The sequence below is a fragment of the Cyrtonyx montezumae genome, unplaced genomic scaffold (genome assembly GCF_038088225.1).
Source record: "Cyrtonyx montezumae isolate F1298 unplaced genomic scaffold, pur_monq_1.0 scaffold_0, whole genome shotgun sequence".
Lineage (NCBI taxonomy): Eukaryota > Metazoa > Chordata > Aves > Galliformes > Odontophoridae > Cyrtonyx > Cyrtonyx montezumae.
The window spans coordinates 8,912,358-8,936,824 of record NW_027071824.1 but is presented as its reverse complement, the minus strand read 5'-3'; the positions used below and the strand labels follow the sequence as shown (position 1 = coordinate 8,936,824).

General features: G+C 43.8%; 1 protein-coding gene across 1 annotated transcript; it reads left to right on the top strand.

The window, feature by feature from the left end:
* The first annotated feature begins 8,617 nt into the window (after positions 1-8,617).
* On the top strand, positions 8,618-23,563 carry TRAF5 (TNF receptor associated factor 5). The gene is made up of 12 exons (XM_065749744.1): positions 8,618-8,659; positions 13,429-13,575; positions 14,077-14,301; positions 15,995-16,052; positions 16,926-17,027; positions 17,752-17,916; positions 18,212-18,289; positions 18,764-18,838; positions 19,102-19,194; positions 19,847-19,987; positions 20,495-20,663; positions 21,136-23,563. The coding sequence occupies exons 3-12, from the start codon at positions 14,087-14,089 to the stop codon at positions 21,711-21,713; spliced, it is 1,674 nt and encodes a 557-aa protein (XP_065605816.1). The 5' UTR covers positions 8,618-8,659; positions 13,429-13,575; positions 14,077-14,086; the 3' UTR covers positions 21,714-23,563.
* Positions 23,564-24,467: the final 904 nt, after the last annotated feature.

The following is a 24,467-nucleotide window of genomic DNA, read 5'->3' as shown; positions in this document are numbered from 1 at the left end:
GCAGAATGTTGGGTGTTGCAGTAGAGTTGGCCGCCACCAACTGCTATAAAACTGTTCAGTACATTGTAATTCAGTTTAATCTTGTTTAAATATTCTATAACTGGGCAAAGGTGCTGTATTTGAAGGGGGAGGGAGGGGCAGAGATGGGTAGTATTTCTTCCTTTACAAACACTGTAGCACACAGTAGGGATTTCCTAGCGTTTGTAGTACTAAATAAGTATGTACATAGCAAAATGTCTTTATTGCGTGCTTTGCAGAGTATGTGCATACAGTTTGCACGTCCTGTTTTTGGGGGTAGGGTTTGTTTTAAGCAGTGTTTGCCTGGAGAGTGATATGCTTGCTGCTTAATCAAAGGATTAAAGTTTCAAAGAAATCTGTGTCTTCTATTTTTATGTACCTGGTAATAGTCTAATATGTTAGGGCCCTTATACTGTGATTCTCTTCTAAATTCATTTCTATTTTTTTAAGAATTAGAAATAAAATTATACAATGGTGTTGATTTTGGTGGGGAATTTCTTTTGCCATATCTCGTCTCCTGTTTTTGTAATGTAGTAATGAGCTCTGACTTCAAGGTTGGCTTAATTTTGTCACTTTAAAAAAAATGTAAAATGTTTGCACACTAAAGTTTGGCTGAGAACGTGTATCTGACATTGTTCAAAGCTAATGTAACTCTACAGCTTTTTGTACAGTTTATTTTAGTTAATAAAGCAAAACGGTACTAAAACTGACAGATTTTACCAATGCAAGGCATAATTTGAACTTCGTCATCTGAGGAACAACATTTGCAAAGTATGGATGTACAAAAATATCAGATCTAACTGTTGCACTTTAAATCAGAATGGGTATGGAGTGAAGCAGGTATTCCTGCATTAATAAAATCAATCACTAAACATTGCACATCATAGTACAGCAGTTTAATTTCTTACACAGTTGATGAGTGAAAGGAATTACTGTGACCTGTGTCCTTAGGTTTTGTTTTTCATCTTTGTTCTTGTCCTGGGCCCCAGTAAACATGAGCCTGTAGCTTACTTACGTGGGGGCCTGAACAGGAATCACGTGGGATTACAAAGTGAGGAAAGAGGATGAAGGTTACTAGAACAGGGCTGAGCCCCTTGCTGATAAAGGAAGAGAACGGGCTGAAGTGAGAACTGCTGCTTGGCAGGAATGGTGTCAGACATGGGAGCAAAGCCAGGGCCAAGAGAAACATCTTCAGAGGATGTACATCAATTTCTGTTTCCAAATGGAAAGGAAACAGTCAGGGAATAATCAGCTGTCATAGCCATGCTGCAAAATGTGTGCTGTAAAATCTGCTAGATACATCTGGGGCATTGTGATTAACGTGGTGAGCAAGACCTCTGTTTTCCTTTCTCAGGGCATACTGGAAGCGTGCATAGGCATGGCAGAGATCTGCTCTGAGACCACAAGTTCTGTGTGAAGTACAGAAGAAAAATATAGTCTTTAATACCAACACCACTTAATGCCCAATTACTGCCTAGTACAATTTAAACTCTAATTGAGCTACTGGTGAGTTAGGGATGAAGAACTTGTACTCCAGTGGGAAGGAGAGAAGGATGCACACGGACAGCAGTATCCAGGCTGCTTACAAGCAACCGGCCCCACTGTATAACAGACATCCTAATATAGACACTTCAAAACAAAACCTACTTACGTGTAGTTTTGTACACCAAAATAACCACGGCAGCGAAACTGTTTTAGCCACGCTGCTATTGGTGCAGAAGGCTCCTTTCGGGCTAACGCCCAAGTAACCCCAAGACTGAGAGATCTCCTGCAGCTGCGGGTGAGAGTAAGGTCCGACCCGCTGCTCGGTGGCCCCTTGGCACACGCTGCGGTACCTGAAAGCGGCGCCCCGGGGGATCTGAAACGCAGTCACTAGGATGGGGATCAGGAGTGCCATCCCACCCCCAAAGGATCCGTCTCTCCACCTCTATACGCGTTTACTCACAGAAACGTACCGCCTGTCTTTCTGAGCGGCGCTCCCGCGAACTTCGCAGGCGGGCGGAACCCCGAGGAAGCGGGGCATTCCTAAAAACAACAGCGATCGCACTTAATTTCGGCAGGAGGGGGAGGAGCCGACCTCTCGCGCCGTCCCGCTCCCTCCGCCGCAGCCGCAGCCGCGCTACCCAACCCCGGGCCGCCCCGCAGCCCCCGCCGCCTCGGGCTCTCCCCGCCCCGGGGTTGCCATGAAACCGAAAGCGGCGGCGCTTGCGCTTCCCCGCCCGCGCTGCCACCCGCTCGGAGCCGCGCCCCGCACATCGCCCGCGCCGCCCCGGCCCGGCGGGCAGCGAGCCCCGGCTCAGGTGCGGCGGGGAGGCAAGGCGGGCCGGGACCGGCGGGTGCCGCGGGTGGGGGGGGAGGGAGGAGCGGGGATCGGGAGGGCCTGGCATCGCTTCCTGGCCCGGCGGGAAGCCAGCCCTGCGCTAGGGCGGGTGGTTGGTGGGAGAGGTCCTTTTGGGAGCTTTGGGTGGGAGGAGGATGTCAGGGGGTTGGAACAGGCTGCCCAGGGAGGTGGCGGAGTCACTGTGCCTCGACGTGCCCAAGAGCCATGGGAATGTGGCACGGAGGGATGCGGAGAGCGGGTGTGGTGGGCGGGGGGGGTTGGTGGATGGACTGGATGGTCCTAGTGGTCTTTTCAATCTTAACGTTCTCTGTGGTCCTGCTGAAATGAGGAAGTGGAGGGATGGGTAGAGAGGTGATGTGGTTGTAGCTGTGGCTTGGAAAAAGCATCCCTGGGTGCTGGGTGGGTAAGTATTGTCTGCATTTAAAAAATAACAGGTGTTTGGAAAGCAGGCAGATGGTGAGGGCCTGGGCGAGTCCATAAGCGCACAAGACATACTGCATCATACAGAGATATGAAACAGAGCTGATGAAACACTGCAGGTTTAATTCTTTAAACCCAAGAGAGAAGGATAAAGGTAATGGGCCCACATGTAATCCAGGCTGACTGTGCTGGATGTGGGTAAGAGGAACCCTGCAGGAGGTGGCCTGCTTCCTTAGACTGGATACAGGGAAAAAAGCCTTTCCCATAAGGGTGGTAAGGCACTGGCACAGGTTGCCCAGAGAAGAGGTGGAAGCCCCATCCCTGAAGATGCTCAAGGTCAGGCTGGGGGCCTCTGAGCACCTGATGGAGCTGTAGATGTCCCTGTTCAGTGCAGGAGAGTTGGACTGGATGGCCTTTAAAGGTCTCTTCCAATTCCAACATTTCTATGATCCCCAGCACGGATGCTGGAGGAGATAGCTGATGTTCAGCTTCTGCAGAAAGACAGCCTACAGCAGTCTGGTGAACTTGTGAGCAGCTGGCAGGAAGCTCTGGCTAAAGATGTTATCTGCTGAGAGATAAGTAAAGACAGGAAGGAAGAAAAGAAAGCTTGTGGCTCTCAGAGACATTGCACGGGTCGTGGGAAGATGCACTGAAGTAGTAATGAGAGTTTGGAGAGAGCAAGAAATGACATCCAGAAGGGGACAAGGTTTTAACACTGGAAAGCTTCTATTGGAAACTTTGAAAAAAGGAGTTTCCAATGAATGCAAAGAATAGAAGCCACGCAGCTCTTTATTTTACCTGCACGCTTTCTAAGCAGTATCTTGAAGGCAGGACTACAACTCTTGCAAAGCCTTCAAAGCAGAGAGCTATGGGTCAGGTTGTAGAATCACAGAATGCTTTGGGTTGGAAGTGACCTCAAAGCCCATCCAGTCCCAAGCCCCTGCCATATACAGGGACCCCTCCCACTGGATCAGGCTGCCCATCCAACCTGCCCTTGAATATTTCCAGGGATGGGGCACCCATGGATTCTCTGGGCAGCTGTGCCAGAACCTCACTGCTCTCCAAGAAAAGAATTTCCTCCTTACAACTAATCTAAATCTCCCTTCTTTTAGTTTAAAGTTGTAACCTTTGTCCTATCACTATGCTCCCTACTGAAGAGTCCCTCCTTGGCATTCCTGTATGCCTCTTTAGGTACTGGAAGGCTGCAATGAGGTCTCCCCACAACTTTCTCTTTTTCAAGCTAAACAAGCCCAACTCCCTCAGCACTTCCTTGTAGAAGAGGTGCTCCTGCCCTCTCATAATCCTCATGGCCTTCTCTGGACCTATTCCAACAGCTCTCCATCTTTCCTGCACTGGGGCCTCAGGCCAGGACACAGTACTGCAGGCAGGGCTTCACAAGGGCAGAGCAGAGGGGGACAATCACCCCCTGACCTGCTGACCACACTGCTTTTAATATGGCCCAGAAGATGGTTGTGCTTTCTGGGCTTCAAGCACATAACTGCCAGCTCACTTTGAGTTTTTGTCCACCAGTATCCAGAACTCCATCTCCTCAGGGCTGCTCTCAATCCACTCTGCCCAGCCTGTATCTGTGCTTGGGATTACCCTGACTCAGGTGCAGTACTTTGCACTCATCTTTGTGGATCTTCATGAGGTCCTCGTGAGCCTACCTCTCCAGAATGTTCAGGTCATTCTTGTTGGCATCTTTCCCTCCAGTTTGTCAACTGTACTACACAGCTTGGTGTCATCAGCAGAGATTTCAAATAGTACTGGTCCAAAACAGATCAGGCACTACTTGTTTTGTGCTGAATCCTTTTGGGCAACTCAGCTGCACACTGAAGTGTGGCAACAGACTTGCTGGGTTCTTGATCCCCCAGGCTTTAATTGTGCCCTTTCTTTAAGTTAACCTGTAGGCCTCTCCTTTTTTATTCTTTTTCTGGCCTTTTGATTATAAATAGGTTGATGTTATTTATCCTCAATTAATAGTAGGCTGTGGAGAGAGCATTTCTCTCTCTGGTCCTCCACAGAGTCTGTATGAATTAAAACATTTGTTGGGCTCTTGATCTTCTTGAGAGCGCTGGTGATAGCTGCAATGTTGTGGGTGTTTTCTGTCATCTTGCAGACATCCCATTCTCCGTGGTGTTTAGTGGGCTGCCAGGAGCAGCATGCTGACACATCCAGTGTCCCCTTGTGTCTGGGCCCTGATTTGCAGAAGAACCTTTTCTTTTTTGGTCCTGCTCAAGTTTCTTGGCTCGTGACCATGAAGAGTTAATGTTCACACTGTTAGACCCTCCATTATCTGCGCTGTTTGGGTTGTATGTGCAGTTGTTCCACCTACTTCCCTCAGCCCAGGAAAGAGGCTAACCTCTTTACTCTGGTGTGTAGCAGCACTCAGCAAGGTAAGGAAACTTGAGTCATGCATATCATCCATGAAAATGCAGCAAGAATTTCCATAGTCTCTACATCTCAGTTTTACAATAAATAAAGAAGTGTGTGAGAAACTGTCAGCACCCCAAACTGCAGTGGTTTTTATATGGGACTGTCCACAGTACTTTATAGCTAAGAGCATCTGTGTGGGGAACTGTTAAAGCAAGTTCATATTTGTAGTATATTGACATTTGCGTATGGGATTCTCTAAGGGCATGTATGCTGCTGTGCCCTTATTTTGCAGAAGATAATATCGAGAACTTGTTATTACACAAAGCCACTAGTGACTAAACGAACCTCAATGAGAGGAACAATCTGCAAAGCAGTTTTGTCTGAAGTGGTCATTATGAGATGCATGAGGTCTCATCGTTTTTAAGTTGTACAGCTTCTCGTCTCTGCTCAGAGGCCATGTGTCAGTTTCAGACACAGAGTTTCTGCCCTAAACCAACAATGAATCCATGTACTTGAAATTGGAGTGTGGCCCTTACTGAATATGAAAGCAAAATCTCAGGTTTCATTTCTTAATATTGTCCTAGAGACAGCTGGTATAAATGGTCACCAGGTCACCTGTTCAACTGAACACATCACACAAGACTATTGGGCACTATCTGTAATGAAAAACAAATTGTTGGTTTGCTTCTTAGTCACTGACATTAAACCTCATGCCACGGCAGATCCTCCCAGAGGAATTACCAGCATCAACCTTGGTGATGTGTGAGACACACCTGGAAGGCTAAAAACTCAGTAGTGTTGTTCACTGCTGGGAGCAATAAAGCTAAGAGCGGTGCCAACAGCAGGAGGAGGGCTGGATGTCCCCATGGGTGTGTTAGCATCCTTCTTACATGGTGTCTTTCCTGATATTGGGTGCTATGAAAGCCCTGATACCCGTCTGTAACTGCAAATCTCTAGTGTGTCATGTTTGATCTCATCAGAACTTCTTAAGAACGTGTCCATTCCCCTTTCTCATTTTTATGAAAAGGCAGTGGTGATAATTTTTACTGTCATCACTTTCCCAGCAGCAAGGTCATGAGGTCACTGACACCAGTTGGTTTCTGACACAGCAGTTACCTCATCAGGGGCTAGAAAATATGTGTCCATATGTCATCAGATGCACATGCATCTAAGCACAATCCACTGAGTTCCCTGCTGTTGTGCTGAAGGGAATTTCTAAGCCCTCTGGAACTACTGAGTGTCTGAGAAGAAATAGGTTGTCTGCCAAAATCTCCTGTGTCATGGTGAATCCAGCAGAATTTGAGCTTATCTTAGTAATGTGGATGGATAACCATTGGGTATATTCAGAGATCTCTATGTTTGTGCTGATCAAAGTATTAATTAAGACCAAGACAAATGATTGACTGCATGCAAAAATAAAGCTCAAACTCTCATGTGCCTTGAGTAGGTACTAATGGATGCACTGAAGTCAAACCAATTGAGGTCCTGGACAGTGTGTGCCCTTGGGGTGGGGAAAGAGGGGTAACCTCTTGGACCTAGTCCTGCAACATGTGTGGTGCTGTGCTATTTATTAGGAAATGTGAAGTTCTGGTACATTTCAAGAAAGAAAATGTAGTTGATTGTCTTGTTTGCCATCCTTTTTTTTACTTTTATTTCTTTAAGTGGTCCTTCATGTTTGTTTCTTTCCCTTCATCCCTAAATGCTGTTTCTGTCTCTTTTCTCTTTCATCATCCCGTTGTGTGTGCTTTAAGCTTGCTGATGCTCCTCACTGGCTCCTCTTGCCTTGGCCAGGGTCTTCAGCACTGTACTTAGCACAGCGGGAAATGGAGGGGTGCCCAAGAGTAACAACCCAGGACTATTGCTTTCTACTCATCTGCAGAGTGAGACTGTTTAAAATGAAGATCCTGCTCCTACTCAACTTCTCCATTTGGGGTTTTCCCCAAAACTTCCCAGAAGCAGATGAGTTCCTGGAGTTGAGCTCACAGACACTGCATTCTCTGCAGAGCTGCCTCATGGCACTGGCGGGATGAGCGCTGCCTCCAGAGCTGACAGTTTTAAGGAGAAGCCATGTTGGAGTTATTGTGCTCATTCATTGTCAGTCTGAGCAGATGTCGTGCATTGTGATTGATTGTGAATTCATTGCAAGGACAAAAGAATATTTCCCTTTTTATTAGGTTCAGCCATAGAACTGATCTTAGGCTGTGTCTGGAAATGCAATTTGGATCAGTTTAATTGATCCCACAAGAAAGAAGCATGCCTTCAAATGCCTTTCTCTCTGCCGGCACTCTACCAACTTCAGTGATGACTTGTCTGTTCCAGGGGTTTAGGGAGGGCTCAGAAAAGCAAGCAGCAGCCTAAAATGCCTCTTGGGAGTGGAGATTGAGATCGTACAAGATTAGAAATGCTCTGAGAGCAAGCTTAATTAAAGGAAAAAGGCTAAAAAGAGCATGTGTGACATTTGCTGCAAGACAGAACAGAAGCTTTCTTTGGAATACTTATATTTTAAATAAGAGTACTGAAAGTTATTGCTTATATATGCCTTACTTTGAGCAGAGGATGTGGTATTATTATTACTGGTTTTAATTAGCTTGTTTAACTAAACAAGCTGACCAGTACTCAAGATGACTGCTGTCTTTGTTAACGTACTGAATAATGAAGAAGAGACCAGGAAGCCAGTGATGGGACAGAGCAGAAGAAGGCAGGAGTGGGGTTAGAGATGGAGCCTGTGGCACTGCAGGAAGGGAAATGTGTATTCATCCAGGGAAATGAGGTTGGCACACATGGAGACTGCAGGGATGAAGGCTGCCAGGAGTCCTGTGTAAGCAACTTCAGGCTCTGAAATAAACAGGGTGTATTGTGGCTTTGGTTATCACAAATCCAAACACAAACATCTGTTTTCACAACATTTGGGTTTATCTCAGTTGGAAAGTTCTCTTCTAAATGGAAGATGTCCACGAAGCCTTCATTGTGAGTTCCTGTGATAACTGCAGCTCAGTGGTGCCATTTCCTCCATGAGCAGTCCCTCAGCTTCCTGCAGCGAGCAGCCCCACCTGTGCCCATAGGGGCTTCTTGTATAGGGATGGATCTGGCACGGCTGGGCCTTGGATTTCCTTCCACCTTTCTGTGCTTACTCCTGACCATTTGTCTTCCCTTTAGATACGCCAATCAGTGCTTCCATGAAAGTGATGTTATCAACATGAAGATTCTGTATCCCAGACTAAATCTGTGCAAAATGTTCTTGGAAACATTATGTTGCTCCAAATAGTAAATATTGCAATCACAGTATCAATACTGCAAGGGAAAATGCTTTCAGATGGCTTGCTCCTGTCCTAACACTTTTGAAACATTTTTAGATGTGATCTTTTCAACGCTACACCAGGGGATTTCCACTCCCTTGCTGTTTTAAAATGCCTGTTCTGTTGTTTTAACCACAAAGCTTACACTCATGCACGCTCGCTCTCTCATTTTCTCCTCACTGAGGATTGGCTACAGCTCTCAGATACTGTTCTACTAAAACGTGTCTCAGTAATCATGGCAGGAATCTAATGCTGTTATAATTATTTGTCATCTGTAAGCAGTTCCTCAGGTACTAGCTGCTGCAGGGAGATGCGTGAGTGCCACATGGTAGAGGGCTTCAGAGCCTGAAAGCTGCTGGGAGCTGAGTTCCCCTGCTGAGCTAATAGCAGTACCCGGAGCACAAGGCTGCAAGCAGAGAGGTCTGCAAGTGCCACTTCTTCGTGGATTGCTGAGGGGGCTCAGGATGATGGTAAATCATCTATGTATTGATACAGAAGCGTAGAAGTGACTGACAGATGAAAGAACTGTTATGTTCTGGGGCAGGGTGGTCTGATAGAAAATGATCTGTACAATGTTTTCTTGCAACCATCAGTATTTACTAGCTTGAAACATAACTATTCAGAAAATGTGGGATTTCTGGAGTGTGTTGTTTTGTTGTTGTTTTTGCTTTTTTTTTTCCATGTTTGTGTGTTTTTGAAATGACTAGAATATAAAGTAGCTTCACTGATTGTTTTTATTTTTTAATGACTTGTGAGTGTGACCTCTCAGTAGTATTAGGAAAATTAATTTCCAGCTGTGAACACAATTATGTTAAGATAGAAGTTCATATTACTGTAACTTAACAACATCCTTGTTAGATGTGGAGAATTTTACTGATAATACAAAATTAATTCATTCATGATTAGGAAATCCAGGGAAAATAGCAGATGTAGCAAATAAGCAAAACTGGTCATAAAATTGAAGCTACCTCAGCACCAAATACGCTTTGCTAGTTGCATGAGCATATTGTTAATTTTTGAAGTGCTGTCTGTATTGTAATCTATGCCTTAAAAATAATGGAGTCTAGTCTCACAGGGTGTCATTATAGTGCTTGACTGTAACTCTATGCAAAAGAAACCTTTCTGTGTCTTCCTCCACTTGGTGGAAATTTAACTGTGCAGATTAGCAAACTGATGCTTGCTTAGTAAAGTTTTACTGTTTACTGTAAGCTTTTAGAATAAGGTAATGCTGGAGTTTGAATTGGATAATACTGTCTGTATGCAAACAAAATCTAATTTGATTCTGCTGCCCTCTGCAGCAACAGGCTCTGTGGGGCCTCAGAGGAGGTTCCGATAGGAAACTGCTGCTGCTAGAAGCACTTTCTCCTGGATGCCAGTTGATAACTGCACTGTGATTTTTATGCAATTAGGACAAGAGCAGAGTAGCTCTTGGGGTTGATTTGCTGCTGGGTGAAGCCCTGCATATCTCATTGGTGAGACTACTGAAACCTTATCTGTAACCTCAGGGCTGTGTGGCTTCACGAAATGCAGCCAGGATCCTTCTCCTCTGCAGGGACTCTGCCAGTGCAGTTTGTTGTCAGCAGTCAAAACACTGTAACTCTCCTTGGGTTAGGAGGAATGGTGGTGGTCCATGGTATCAGGCAGCATCACCTGTTTGTTTTTTTTCTCTCTGACTCAATATAATCTGCTGCATCCTCGATAGGTGTGTATTTTAACATGGGTAGGCATCTATAGTAGTCCTTTAGTAGACTGTTGAACTGTGTACGTTAAGAGTTGAAGCGTATGTTTGTTGTCCCTAAATCCAGTGTTTGCATAATGAAGCCTTATATTGCTAATAAATCATATGACTTGGTTATTTTATTTCAAAAGCACTGGAGGCAGCTAATCTTCGTAGTTTATAAGGCAGCTTGGAGAGGGTCTTCTTAGCACAAGGTGTGTTCCCTCCCATCATATTTCTGTCAGTTCCCATGGAAGTGAACTGATCTTAGACCTCTAAAGTAAATTAACTTTTACAAAACTTCCCCCATCCTGACTTAAGACAGGTTTCCCATTCTGGGAGAGCCTTCCTGTTCACTGTGGGGGATATGGCATCTTCTAAGACCTTCTAAGCTCTGTTCCTTTGCCTTGGGGCAGAGGAATAGAGCTGAACCAGAACTAGAGTGTAGGAGTACAGGTATATAACTTTTTCTTCATGCCCCATTAAATACATTTCATAGAATCATGGTAGGGAAGGAAGTAATCACAGTGAGCAGCACCCTAACCCTGAAGCATAGCTGAGCATTATCTTCCCTTACATGATGAACCTAACTGAAACTGAGCTCTCAGTCAGTAGCATATCCTCTATCTGGTAAAAAGCAGGACAAAGCATCCTGTTTCCTTGTCCAAGCTTAATGACCAAACCTGAAATAACAATTCATGAACTTACCTTTCTCAGTTTAAAAGACGTGGTGGTGTTTAGTGCCCATGTGTTGCATTGGCTTTCCTGGATGTTTGGGTACTGCAGCCTGCTGTAGTGGCTCATGTGCTTGTAGCTCACTTTGCTTGTAGGCAATGTGATTAACCTCTCTTGGGAATCTTCATGTGAGAGAAAAGAGGAAAGACATACTGTCTTAAAATAGAACTACTACATTATGCAAGTTTTTTTCTTCTGTGTGCAGTGAGTTCATGGCTAAAACAGTTAATCTGTTCACACTCGTTCAGTGTTGCTGTTATACACTGTCATAATTGCAGTATGACAATAAGTCAGGCCCATGTTGATTTGTCTTCTCAGGCTCTTCTTGCACCTCACCCTACTTCTGAGCAGTAATATAGCCAACCAGAGAGGGCTGGCCTTCATCTGATAAGGTGGTACCTAAAGCTGCAAAACGAAATCGTATTTTTGTTACAAAGGTTCTTCACCATGTTAATGCCGGTGAGCTATGCACCTGCATGCAACACAATTAGATAAAAACCTTGTTTCAGAAGTGTTCTGTTGGTGGTGTAGATTGGGGCAGGGATGCGAAGCGAAGTGGGAGCCCAGCTGTGAGCTCTCTGTGCTGCGCTGCCATTGAGCTCCCACTCTTTGCTAGCTCTCTATACCACTTGGGCTTAGCTTCTGGTGATTCCAGCTGCTTCTCTAGGTGCAGTCAAAGTTCTGTTTAGCGCTGCCATTCATATGCATGCTAGGAACACTCCTCACATACACAGCAGAGGATGCTCTCACGTTTTCGGCAGCTGGAAGCAGGCAGAAGTGAAAGCACGCCTTGGTGGTGGCGTGGGCTAGGCCCTGGGGTAAGCAGGAAGTTGATTCAGTCAGCCAGTGGGAGGCAGGCAAGCATAAAAACCATTTTTTTCCCTCATGGTTTCCCACTGATGTTAACTCATTCATGGGCGTGGGCAGTGGTGGCCAGGAGGGTCAGAAGGGTTCCTGCAGCCAGCCTGGGGCTGCTATGACAGTAGTGAGGATGCGTCACCTCATGCCAAGCATTGGCCAGCACTGGGCCTATCACCCAGCCATCACCTCTGGCTCCTTGGGCTTTGTCCCATGCCAAACCACTCTGATTCAAGCAGATTCCACTGCAGCTTTGGCGTGTGGCTAAGTGCCCCTTTTTTGTGTTAACCCCAACACCTCAGTCCCAATCCTGTGAGAAGAGCTGACCTACAGCTGAAAGGCTGCACTAGGAAATGGCAGGCTCCTCGTGGCAGCAACAGTTGCACATCCCACAGCAGTCATACAGTGGCTGGTGATGGTGGCAAACCTGAATTGTCTGTGCCTCAGATGGCTTTCAGCTGCCAGAAGGTGCAAGCCCTGGAGTGTGACAGGACTGAAAAATTGGATGTCACATGGATGAGAAGAAGCATTCATAAATGAGAGGAATGAGATATGGAGTTTGAGGAACTGAGTGCTGATTTTGCAGGAGATTGGCCAGAAGGTGCCCATGCTTCGCAGGTCATTTTTCACCTGTGATGGAAGCTATGCTGCTGGTAACCCCTTGGGCTGCCTCTCTGCATCCCCAGTGGTTAGAGTGAAATAAAATTGCTCCTTGGTGAGTACCAGAGGGATGGGAATCGTGTTGTCACAGGAGAAAGGGTCAGACAATGCAATCAGTGGTGTCTGACAAGCCTCACGTCTGATCCTGCAGGCTGGTAAGGGAGTATCCTATGAGGCCCACAGCAAACAGACTGCTCTTGCTGATTGTGTGTTTTCAGCTTGCTTCCAAGACATCTGCTCCCTCTGGCCTGCAGGATTTCCTTGTCCAGCAGAAAAGTTTGCTTTCTAAGCCCCAGCTGCTCCATGACTGTTCAAGCTCTGTGCTGTGCCATCCTCACCACTGTTTTCATGGGCCAACAGCCCTCAGTTGAACAGAATATATCAGTGCTCAGAGTGCTGCTCAGTGCCATCTGTGGGGTTGCTGTGGTGATGTGCTAGTCACACTTCCACAGCAGACACCCTCGGTGACCTTACAGGAGCTGAGTCAGGCCCTAGGGAAGTGCCACTGCCAGCAAAAGTGACTCAGGTGACTGGCAGTGAGGGTGATGCACCCAGAGGGGAAGCAGCATGCTCAAGTGCTGCTGTGAAATTGAGTACCTCAGTGGTGAGTTGTGTTTTGTGCTGTCAGTAATGGGGAACTGACCAGAAGATCGAACACTTGAGTTACGCTCTTTTATTTAAGAGACCACTTTTGTGGCAGGTGAGTTGTGCTTTTGTACACATCTTGTAGGTATAAATGTCTTCCGAATGCAAAGCTGCAAGAAATAAAAACCTGAGCAGCTTGAGGTCTTGGGCTATTTGCACAAAAGTACTGTAAGATTGAGGGACCCCTCGCAGATTGCAAGGTTTGTGACTGTTAGAGCTGGAAACAGATGTTGCTGTTTTTTTCCTATTAGAAAGCTAACACTGCATTCATCTGCTGACAGTGAGCTTTTATAGGTTGAGCAAAAAACTTACAACATGTTTCTGATTGCAGTCTTTTTTTTTTTTTATTTCTTTCAGGCAAGGTTAATATAGCCAAGAACAGACATATAATTAAGTAAAATTTTGGAAAAGCAATGGGATTGTAGTCTACTGCTACAAATGAATGACCATCAGGCAAAAGAAGGATGACAAGATAAGAGGCCTTGGCTCTTTTAACACCCAAACTGAAGGTAAAATCCCTTTACTCCTGTGCTGTTTTTTTGTGTGTATGCCTGGCCATGAACCACAAAGCCATCTTTTGTTTGCACCAGTGCAGTGAATTTGTGATACTGTGTGGGAGGCTTAAGCACAGGCTTTCCTGGCAGACCTTAGGGCCAAGACTTGGCCTCTGCTTTCCCCACGTGCACATATTTTAAATGTTGGTGGTGTTTTTAGACTAACAGTTGCTGCAAGAAAAATTAGAAAAAATTCTCTGTTCTAGGGAATAGTTTTCAAATCCTGAAACTCTTTCCAAAGTGTGTTTTAGTGCTTGTCAAGTAAGCATCATCTTGAGGTTCTCTGAGCATTCCGCTGTACTTCCACAGTTGATGCCACATTTCCCTCAGAAATCTGTTGGACCCTTCTGCAAACTGAAATGCTCAGACAGATGGCAGCCTGCCGCAGGCTACAGCGGAGGTGAAGTGACTGACGGTGAGCGTTTAACAAGATTCTTCCCATGTCTGATTTCCCAGCACGGCTTCCATGGCCTGTGACGAGCTCGCTGGCGTCTCAGGCATCTTCACGCGCCAGAACTCTGCCAGCGCTGTTTCTCTGGACTTTGAACCCGACACTGACTACAAGTTTGTGGAAACCTTAGAGGACCGGTACAAGTGTGCCTACTGCCACTTAGTCCTTCACAATCCCCACCAGACAGGATGTGGGCACCGGTTTTGCCAGCAGTGCATTCTCACTTTGCGGTTAGTACAAACTCCTTCCTGTATCTACAGGCTCCCCGTCCTCCTGTTCTTAAAAAGAAGTCAGCACCTTCTGTAAATCAGCAGTAGATTCCATAATCATGACTGTCTGGTAACACATTATAAGGGAGTCAATGGGAAGACTGCTGAACTCAATGAATACATGCTCAATCTTTTAAAGGTGTCTTTAAAGATCTTACAGGGTGCTGGTGAAAAATATCAAATTGCTTTGGCGACCGCATAGAAGACAGAATAAGAAATTTTTTTATATAAACTTAAACATTACTGAGTGGGAGACTTTGTCTGTTATTGTACTACTCAGGTGATTTATTATTATTATTATTATTTGCATTAATGTTTCATATTATTGGTACCACTGGTTAAATTAAGGCTGGTTTCATTGGGTTCATTGTAACTATTTTCAGTGGAGTTCTTGAACTGATGTTCGTATTACCCAACACTACAGTGAGATCAGAGTGCTGCCATCCATTTGCTTGGGATTCATCTGCAGGTGCAAATAAGATTACCCTGCAGACATATCAAATGGTTCATGTGCACATGGGTAGGATTCAGCCCAAGAAGACAGCAGAAAGGTTGGATTGTGTGGATAGACGTTGGCTTTTTTTATGTTTTATGAATTTTAGATGCTTTATGTTTGTCACTTTCCCCCTCTGGGTTGCCCCCCTTTGCACAACTGCCTCAATATGCATTTTCTCATCTTTTATCATAGGACTCTTTTAATACAGGGGACATTAGGTCTTCCTTCTACTGTCATAACAAGGAGTACACTGCTTGTACTAAACAGAGGCTCAGCTTAATGCACACAAGGAGATTTTTTCAGATATGACATTTGTGAGAAGCAGATGGCCAGAGAGTGACAAGATCCCCTTCAATTTCAAAAGCATCTTATTAACAGTTGTAGCACAAACTGTGCTTTCTGTTAAAAGTTCATGGTTGCAGCTTAATAAACTCCCAAAGCTCTGAGCAGAGTGGGGCTGTGTAGCTGCTAGATCAAAGCCTTTTGAAAATGCTTTTTCATTCTTATGGTACTGCACATGAGTGGGACGTAGACAAGTCACATTCCTTCCACAATTTATTTTTACGTAAGTTCTAGGTATGATGTTTTGTTGGTTCATAACAAGGAAAATATCACTTCGACATAGGAACAGCAGATAAGATTTAACTTGTTAAACCATCTCTGACTTAAATTATTTGTTATAGAAGTGACTAAAATGTAGGAAATTTAAGATGGATCAAGAATTGGTGGTCTCAAATTACTCAGGCTGAACTTTTCTTGATGAACCCGTGCTATGCCTTTCCATATCCCTCAGGACAGTCTTCTTCCCAGCCTTTCCAGGTTAGGCCAACAGGTCTGCAGATTCTCTGGTCCTCTCTCCTGCCCTCTTTGCAGCTGGGTATAACATTGCACAGTTTCCAGCCAACACGAGCCTCCCAAGACCCCCATGACCTTCATTAGATTGCTGAGAGGGGTTCAGCTACGATGCCCACCTCGGTGCTCTGGGGAGATGCCATTAGGGTCCATGGACTTCTGAAAGTTCAGCTGATAGAGCTGTCCCTTACAATTCTGGCAGCCATAAATTGAAAGTCACTGCTTTCCGTTGCATTACAGCATAGCCCAATCTTGGAAAGTAAATCAAATCTTCTGTGGCTTAACACAACTTTTCTTTTAATCTAGAGGACTGAACGCAGTACCCACCTGTCCTGTCGACAAAGAAACAATAAAAATGCACGAGGTAAGTGGCTGTGTATGCAGTGACCATCTGCATGAAAAAAGCAAGACAGCTGAGAACAGGGTGGATTTGAGTCTTTTCATCCCCAGAGGTGGAACAGCTTTTGTCTTATGAAGCAATGCTGATTGAAAGTGAATCAAAAAAGATTTGGATGGACAGCTAAAGCTTTCTTTTATACTTCACATTCTGAAGTTACTTCGGTTTAGTCCTCCGTATTTCCAGTAAACTGTCAAACAGTTTCACAAAGTTTTAAATCTTCTCATCTCTTTTGATATTTTTCATAGTGGATTTTTATAGATTATTTTACCGTGAGCGTTTATTGGTGTACTTTTCATTCCCCTGTCTTTCTAGGGGAACTTGTATGTATGATTGTCTTTAATTTTTGACTTGGTTATAATTTGCTGTCTTAACTGTTTCCATTCTATATCATTAACCCTGCAGTCTTTATTTGCTCTTTGGTAACTTTTTAGGGAAAAAGGCAAGTTCATGCTTCTTATTTGTAAATCTACCTGATTTTTCTAATAGATTCATCTGTTCTTATTTATATAATGCCAAAGCTTTGAAGTATGCTGCTCACTTGAACCTGCCAGAATGAATTTCCCTCAAAATGAAGTATTTCTTCCCTCTTCTACTCCTCAGACAAAATTGTAATCCAGCTGTCTTCGTGATACTGTTTTTCACTTGTTGTCTGCTGCCCTGTAGAAATCTTATGACAGTAGTGCAGCACAGAGCAGCTGTATAATGTTCTGTGCACGAAGATCCCTAAATAAGACTGGAAGTTTGCTCAGGGAGCTCACTTGCTTCTGCTTACACAGCTTTTTCTCAGAGTCTATAGTCTGGATGTCTGAGCATCATTGCCATCCCATTCCTTTACAGGTATTCAAAGACAACTGCTGTAAAAGAGAAGTTCTCAACTTATATGTGTTTTGCAAAAACTTCCCCAACTGCAATTCAAAAACAATTCTGGGGCGGTACCAGGTGAGTTGGTTCAGTCACATTTTGAGTCTTTGATTTTCATATGAACTTCATGAGTTATAAGCTAAATTTCAGTGACTGACTTCAGACTTTTGTCACTGTAGCAATGTGGCTTAAGTACACAGTCTGTAACTTAGTTATACACTGAGTAATAAATATTATGTCATGGCTATAAGCTTATGCCAGCTGCGTCTCATTTGTTTTATATTGCCATGACTATATCTGTCATTTTGCAAGTTCGGGAGGATTGTAGTGAAGGTTTATCTATGCAATAGTGAAAAAATAATGACATAGGAATTTAATTATTACAAAAATAGCAAGGATCATTCACATCAGAAGTCTGTGCGGGCTGATGTGGAATTAGGGAGAGACCCAAGACAGATAAGCAGGTTGATGCTCAGCCTAACCTCACCACCACGCTGCTCAGCAGGGCCTGAGGCCAGCAAAAGCCAGAGCCACGACAGCACAGCGATGGCCTGACCATATCCACAGCACCTGTACTTAATTTCTGCACACTTAGGCGTAATGAGATGCTTGATTCAGGGAAACTTGCTAAGATGTGCTGGCCATTTTGGCCTATTTGAGTGAAAAGTTGGAATCTGTACAAATTTTCAGATGAACTTAAATTTTGAAGCCAGACTAGGAAATGTGGAGTTTTGAGTGTCACCAGAGAGCCAGATATTTCTTTGTGTTATGCTGGCATTTAATTTGCTTGTATGTGTTACAGGAACATCTTCAGCAGTGTTTGTTTGAAAGCGTGCAATGCACTAATGATGGATGCTGTGATCAAATCCTTCGGAGAGATCTGAAAGACCATTTGAGTAGGCACTGCAAATTTCGAGAAGAAATGTGTCAGTACTGTAATAAATATGTGGTGTTAATTAACATGAAGGTAAGGTTATAAAACGTTCCTGGAACCCATCCATCCATTTGCCTCTTAATATTGCTGAGTGAAAAGTTTCCAGTGCTGCAATGGGGTTTTACCACTCATGAAATAAAATATGGCTGAGTAGCTGAAGGAGAAAGCATAATAAAAATGAACATGCTCTAAATAATATCGGTTAATCTTGCTCTCTTAAGAACGTGATGTGGGGCTGGCATGTGTATGTTTATGATTGCTTTTTGCATGCCACAGTTAATAGTTTCTATTTATACAAACCATTGCCCTGGTTTTCCTTTTTCCCCAGGATCATGAGGAAAATGACTGTCCTGACTATCCTGTGCCTTGTCTCCAAAATTGTTCACAGATAATTCTGAAAAAGGAGGTACGAGGATTTTTTTCACATGCAACAATTCAGCAGATTGCTCACTTCTCTGAAAACTGAAACTCACATCACAGGCTACATTGGCTTGCACCAGTAAAAACTTCATCAGTCTAAATATTTTCTTTGTTTGGTCCTAAGCTCGATGTATGTCCCATCTGACAAGCGAGGTGTTTGGTCACTGCAAAGCACTTGCACTGCAGTATGGGAAGACACCATTGCTCACTGACTATGAATATTCATTTTCCTCTTTATGCAATCAGTCATGACAGGGATATGATTTAGTGGAGGGTTGTTAGAGTTAGGGTAGTATGGTTAGGTCGTGGTTGGACTCCATGATCTTTAAGGTCTTTTCCAACCTGAGTGGTTCTACGATATTGGCCTTTGTTCATCCGTTATGCAGGTATTTAGATTTTATTGGTGCAGTAAGTTGCTTAATATTTATTTCATTACACGTTTCTTTGTTAATATATGCAGATTGAAAAGCATCACACTGTGTGTCCTGAGACTGAAGTGGACTGCCCATATAAACAGTATGGCTGTCTTATAAAGGTAATGTTTTAAAGATTACTGCTTGTACTAGGAATTTCTCTCCCAAACCAGTCAGAGTAGTTAATCAAGATAACCATTTTTAGTTCTTTTACAACCATTTCTATTAAGATACTACAGCGGAGAACAAGGACTGCCATTCCCTCACTTCCAAAGCACAGAGGGGACGTTGTAAATCCTGACATCAATAATTTTTTTATCCACCACCTTCAAAAATCTGTGTGTCTGATTGTTTTGTTCTTTCACTCCCCTTCTGCCTTGCTAAGGTTAAAAGAGGGAAACTTGCTGAACATGAAAATGGTGCCCTGCGGGAACACATGCTGCAGATTTTAGACAAGAATTCTAGACTGGAAGAACAAGTAAGTTGTATATAATGAACAGTCTTCAAAAGCTCTTGGCGGCTTGGAAGATGATATGAGATTTTGCATTTGTTGCCTGTTATTGCTCAACTGCATTCTAAAAAGACTGGTTTCATTGTCCTTGCTCACCTCAGAAGTCAGAATATGCTCTTCCAGTGAAGTCAGGCAATTAGCTGGAAACTTGTCTGTGCTCAGGCACGTGTATTCTCCACCAGGCACACTTACAGCCTCGTTGCCATCGCTTACACCATTTGCTTTTGACTTCTTACAATTGATGCCAAGACAGTGGATAGATCGTTTGAAGGTTTCAGGGGCCAGTCAGATTGCACTGAAATGGAACCTTGGGGTGTCAAAGTCATCCCCTCTGCAGAGGTGGCACAGAGCAGTGCAGAGCCTCCTGCCTGCATCCAAGCTAACACTGTGGCTTATAAAAATCTCACATTGCAAGCTTGGCAATAACAAGTCAGATTTAAGATGCAGGGACGTCAGGATTTGACAGTGCATATCCCTGAATTTTAAATTATCCAGCTAAGTTAGAGGCTTTGTACTGCAAACTTTTTCTACTTTCTCCTGGACTGTAACATGTTTTAATTTAATCCCTGTGCATTTTGGCTGTGAATGGAGCTTCTACTCTGTATTTTTCCATCTGTAGATATCTGACCTGTACAAGAACTTGGAATGTAAAGAGATTAAAATCCAGCAGCTAGCAGAGGCTGTTAAAAAGTGTGAGAAAGAATTCAGACAGTTTACACAACTGTTTGGTAAAAATAGCAATTTGATGGTAAGCACGCAGGTAAGTGACACATTGCTTTTTACCTTTTTGTCCAATTGTAATCTTGCAGTTTAAACTGTGCAGTATAAACTATGTTTATCCAGTTGTCATTAATAGCAAGACAATAACAAACTGTTTCCCAGACACTTCCCAAGATCTTCTTTTTTACAATTACAGTATTGTGTTATAACTAATAAAGAAGTCTGGATATCTAATAAGGGCAAAAAGCACTGTATAAATCCTCATGGCCAGGTTCCCATGGAAAACAGGAAGGTGTGAATTTGAATAATCAGTTGGATGAAAAAACACAGTGTGAATTGATCTGAATTGCAGGATGGCTTCTCAGCTGGTAAATGCCAAAGAAGGGATCATTTGGATGCATTCCTAAGGCAGCAGAGTACTTATGTTTGCACTGTGTAGTTGGTATTGCTCACATGTTAAAGACTGCTTTATTTCCAATGAAATTGCTGATTTTGTGACTGTCTTTGTCTCCACTTCCCACCCTCTTCCTGTGGTACTGACTGGAAGGCTCTTGCCAGTCACCTGGATAAGTCTGCACGACTGGAATCGCAGGTGAAGCAGTTAATACAGATGGCAAACCAGCAACAAAGTAAATTAGACTTGAGACCCCTGTTTGACACGATTGAAAATGTGAAACAGAAGATTGCCCTTATGGAGACATATGATCAGCGTTTAGGTATGTTGGGACTTTCTCCTTTTCTGCACGGGTTTGATATCTTTGCTCATGCTGTGGTGGCTAAGTAGAGGCCCTGGTACTGCAGTCATTCAGTTGTAGCTCTTAACCAGAAAGGGTTCTCTTCTCCAAGCTTTCTTCTGTGGTAGTACATGCTGCAAACATCCTCCCGCCCTCCTCTCCTCCACAGTGTCACCACAGGGCTCAGCTCCTGAATTCCTGAGGGACTGGAGGCCTAGAATACTGAGTTTGGTGAGGTTGGGGCACTGTGGTTGTGTCCCTAGTGAGACACTGAATCTGGCTCACAGTTTGTGTTTTTCCTTATTCAACTACCAGCTGCAATCAGAATTGGAAGGAAAAAAAGGTTAAGAGCTGTAGTTCAGTCTGTACTCAGTATTGTTCTTATGTATTGTTAGCTCAAGTCTGGCTGCTCTTTGTATCCAATGCCTGACAGTTTCATTTTACCTTTTCCTAGTTGTTTTGGAAAGTCAATCCAGCAAACATGACCTCCAAATCAATATTCACAAAGCACAGCTCAATAAAAATGAAGAACGATTTAAGCTTTTGGAAGGCACCTGCTACAACGGGAAATTAATTTGGAAAATCACAGACTATAAGATGAAGAAAAAAGAAGCAGTGGAAGGTCGTGTCCTCTCCATTTTCAGCCAGCCCTTCTACACCAGCCGCTGTGGGTACAGGTTGTGTGCCAGAGCCTATCTGAATGGGGACGGCTCAGGCAAGGGAACACATGTTTCACTCTACTTTGTCGTCATGAGAGGCGAGTTCGACTCACTGTTGCCATGGCCCTTCAAGCAAAAAGTTACACTCATGCTTTTGGACCAAACTGGGAAAAAAAATCACATTGTGGAAGTCTTCAGAGCTGACCCCAATAGCAGTAGTTTCAAAAGGCCTGATGGAGAAATGAATATTGCATCCGGATGTCCACGCTTTGTGCCACACGCGGTTCTGGAGAACACAAAGAATACCTATGTCAGAGATGACACTCTGTTTTTGAAAGTAGTTGTGGATTTAACTGATCTGGAGGAATTGTGAAGAAAAAAGTATCCAATCAATGTGACTGCTTTAATTACTATGAAATGCTTTCTTGGTGATTACCAGCCACGCAATAGTGAATTGCCACCAGTTAGCTACTGATGTGTTTCAAGGCTTTTGGACCATATGACAGATAACGAATTGCCAAAACATCTGCCTTTGTTTTTTTAAACTTTTTACAAGCCTGCAGCTTCAAGGAAGCTGTAAGACCAGTCTGATGTGAACACGCATTCGATCCAGAGCTTTGACTTGGCTTAGTATGGGCTAGGTGTGAATGCTTGGCTCACATCACAGGACTAGCGATTTAGGGCGAAAATTCTCCTGTAAGCCCTTGGGAGCACAGGCAGGCCTGTGGGCTCCACAACTCACACCAATGCACACTTCACCTGTCTGAAATGGAAACATTTCAGTATTAGCTCGTTTGAATCAATGTATCATGAGCCCTCAGCCTCCTGGATTTTTGAAGCAGTGAGAAATGGGTTCAGCCAGTCACTTGTCAGGGATCTTGCACGCTTTTTTTTGTTGAAGTATTTTTTACCAGGAATTCCACAGGAAGATACCAATGCCTCTTACTTTTCTAGCCTGATATTTCAGCTGTACAGAAGGTCATAAAACAGCTGTGGTAACATCTTTTTCATTCCTGCCTAGTGCCTTGGGACCGATGATCAACATCCACGGTCCTCACCTGAGGTCAAAAGTAGCCACGTGTCCTCACCTCTCAGGATATGGCCATAAGGTACTCAGCCACCAGCTCCTGGAAGAAAGGGGACAGAATTCTTTTGTTTGTCCTTCCAGCTGCATTCCTTTGGCCTACCAGCTCTACAGGTGGCAGGAAGAGCTCTGGATATCTGTTTGTGAAAAACCTCACATAACGTGCACTGTTCCCCCTAGAAATTTGGGATTTGGGGAATGAAGGGGGAAATAGATGAGGGAATTAAGTTCCTATTGGAACCCACATCTCCTGAGTAGTGCAGCTTGAGCATTTGTTAAAAGGAGCGAGAGCTGCTGAGCAATTACTGCTAACAATGAAATATTTAGGAAGATCTTCATTTTTAACTGAAGTTCTCTCCGTATTGCAAGGGAACAATTGCATTTTATGTCATTCATTGGAGACACACTAAGAATGCCAAGGTCAGGCATCAAGCAACAAGAAGCAAAGAACACAAGTGCCTTCTTAAAGTCTTTTGGGTGCTTGTAAGATGGATGTGATTTTGCACACTCAGTCATTTTGCTGTTAGAAGTGACGGAATTCTGTGTCTCACCTCTTACAGATCAGGTTGTGAAACAGCAAAATATTATCCACTGCTCCTGCAGCCCACTGGCAGAATAAAGCTGGAGCTTTTGAAAAGGATGGCATGAAACCAAGCTGGATTTAGAGTAAGAGTAAACCAGGCAGGATAAAAACCAAAATGGGACGTGGACCTCAAGGTATAAGGTAGAAAATTCAAGATGGCAAACGTAGCAAAATGGAAAATGCTACTTCTGTACAGGATGATATAGTATGATTTGGTGATTGACACTAAGATGAAGGCAAAATACAATATTTTATATCTGGAAGCTCATTGCTATATGCATTTACTTTTCCAGGCAGTTTCTACAATGTAAATCAGACAAATACTTTCAAATTTGGAGGTGGAGTGGGGGGAGAAGCCTCAGCAATCTGTACATCACAGTAAGGTAGCATATCTGGAAGCTTTTCATCCAGGAGCTCTTTTTGTTGCACCACATCTAGGTACGATGATCACACAGGGGTTTTCATAGTGTCCAGACAGATGATAAAAGCCTGATTTTGTTCTTTTGTATCACCACTATGACTGACTTTACAGACCTTTTTCTCCATGTATCAGAGAGAACTGAACCTCGTGCCCTTAACATGTTTTGTTACAGAAAGAGGAAGCATGTTTGTAAGATAGATATTGTGATATTGTGCGACATTAATTCTGAGCCTCTGATGTGGACTTTGTATGAACTCATACTCTCGAAGTGATAACTGAGTGGTGTCAGCTGCATGTCCTTGGACTGTCCGCTCTGTGAAGTGTAAAATGTAAGGATAAAGACCCTGGAAACCTGAAGCAGAATGGAAAGGACTGCGCTCTGTATCTGGATGAATAACAGACCCCTCTGCCTCCACACCCCAAGTATAAAATGGGGATAATAATACTTGTGGAAGTGTTAGGACTATTTAAATGTTTGTGAAGAGTTTTGAGCATGAAAAGAGCTAAGTATTATTAGAACTCCATTTCTAGTTGTCGAGTTGGTGATGGTGTAGTGATGTGGGTGTGTGTTAGCGTGTTGCCAGGCCGATGCTGGAAGCGTGCTCAGCTTTAGGCAGACAGTGCTGCGGTCTCTCCCCTTATGTACCGTGGTGTTGGCTTTACCTTTTTGCCATGACTGTTGCTTTTAAAATTCTGAAGCACAAAACAGAAACGTCCCTGTTGGAGTACTGCCTGTTTTATAACGAATTCATTGAGGAAATTATTTTTTTCTAAGGCGATCTGATTTAAACTGGTTTCTTTTGTTACAACAGCTGAGTTCGGCGTTAAGATTTTTAGAGATGTTTACTACATGCAAACTGCATTTTAAATTTCACCTCGTCCCCGACGAAGAAAGATGTTGTCTAGCATGGGACCTGGGGAAGGACTGTGTTGTTGCATGATAAATACCAAAACAACCTTTCGATAACGTCGTACCGGGTAAACAACCCAAAGCGCGTATGCTGTTTCTACATCAGCACACGGTGTCTTTTTATGCGAT

Bases quoted from the DNA above. Each gene is read 5' to 3' on its own strand.
- TRAF5 (XM_065749744.1), top strand. From the start codon at position 14,087: ATGGCCTGTGACGAGCTCGCTGGCGTCTCAGGCATCTTCACGCGCCAG. The intron at 18,290-18,763 runs GTACGAGGATTT...TAATATATGCAG, and splicing joins AGATAATTCTGAAAAAGGAG to ATTGAAAAGCATCACACTGT. The intron at 19,988-20,494 runs GTAAGTGACACA...ACTGACTGGAAG, and splicing joins ATTTGATGGTAAGCACGCAG to GCTCTTGCCAGTCACCTGGA.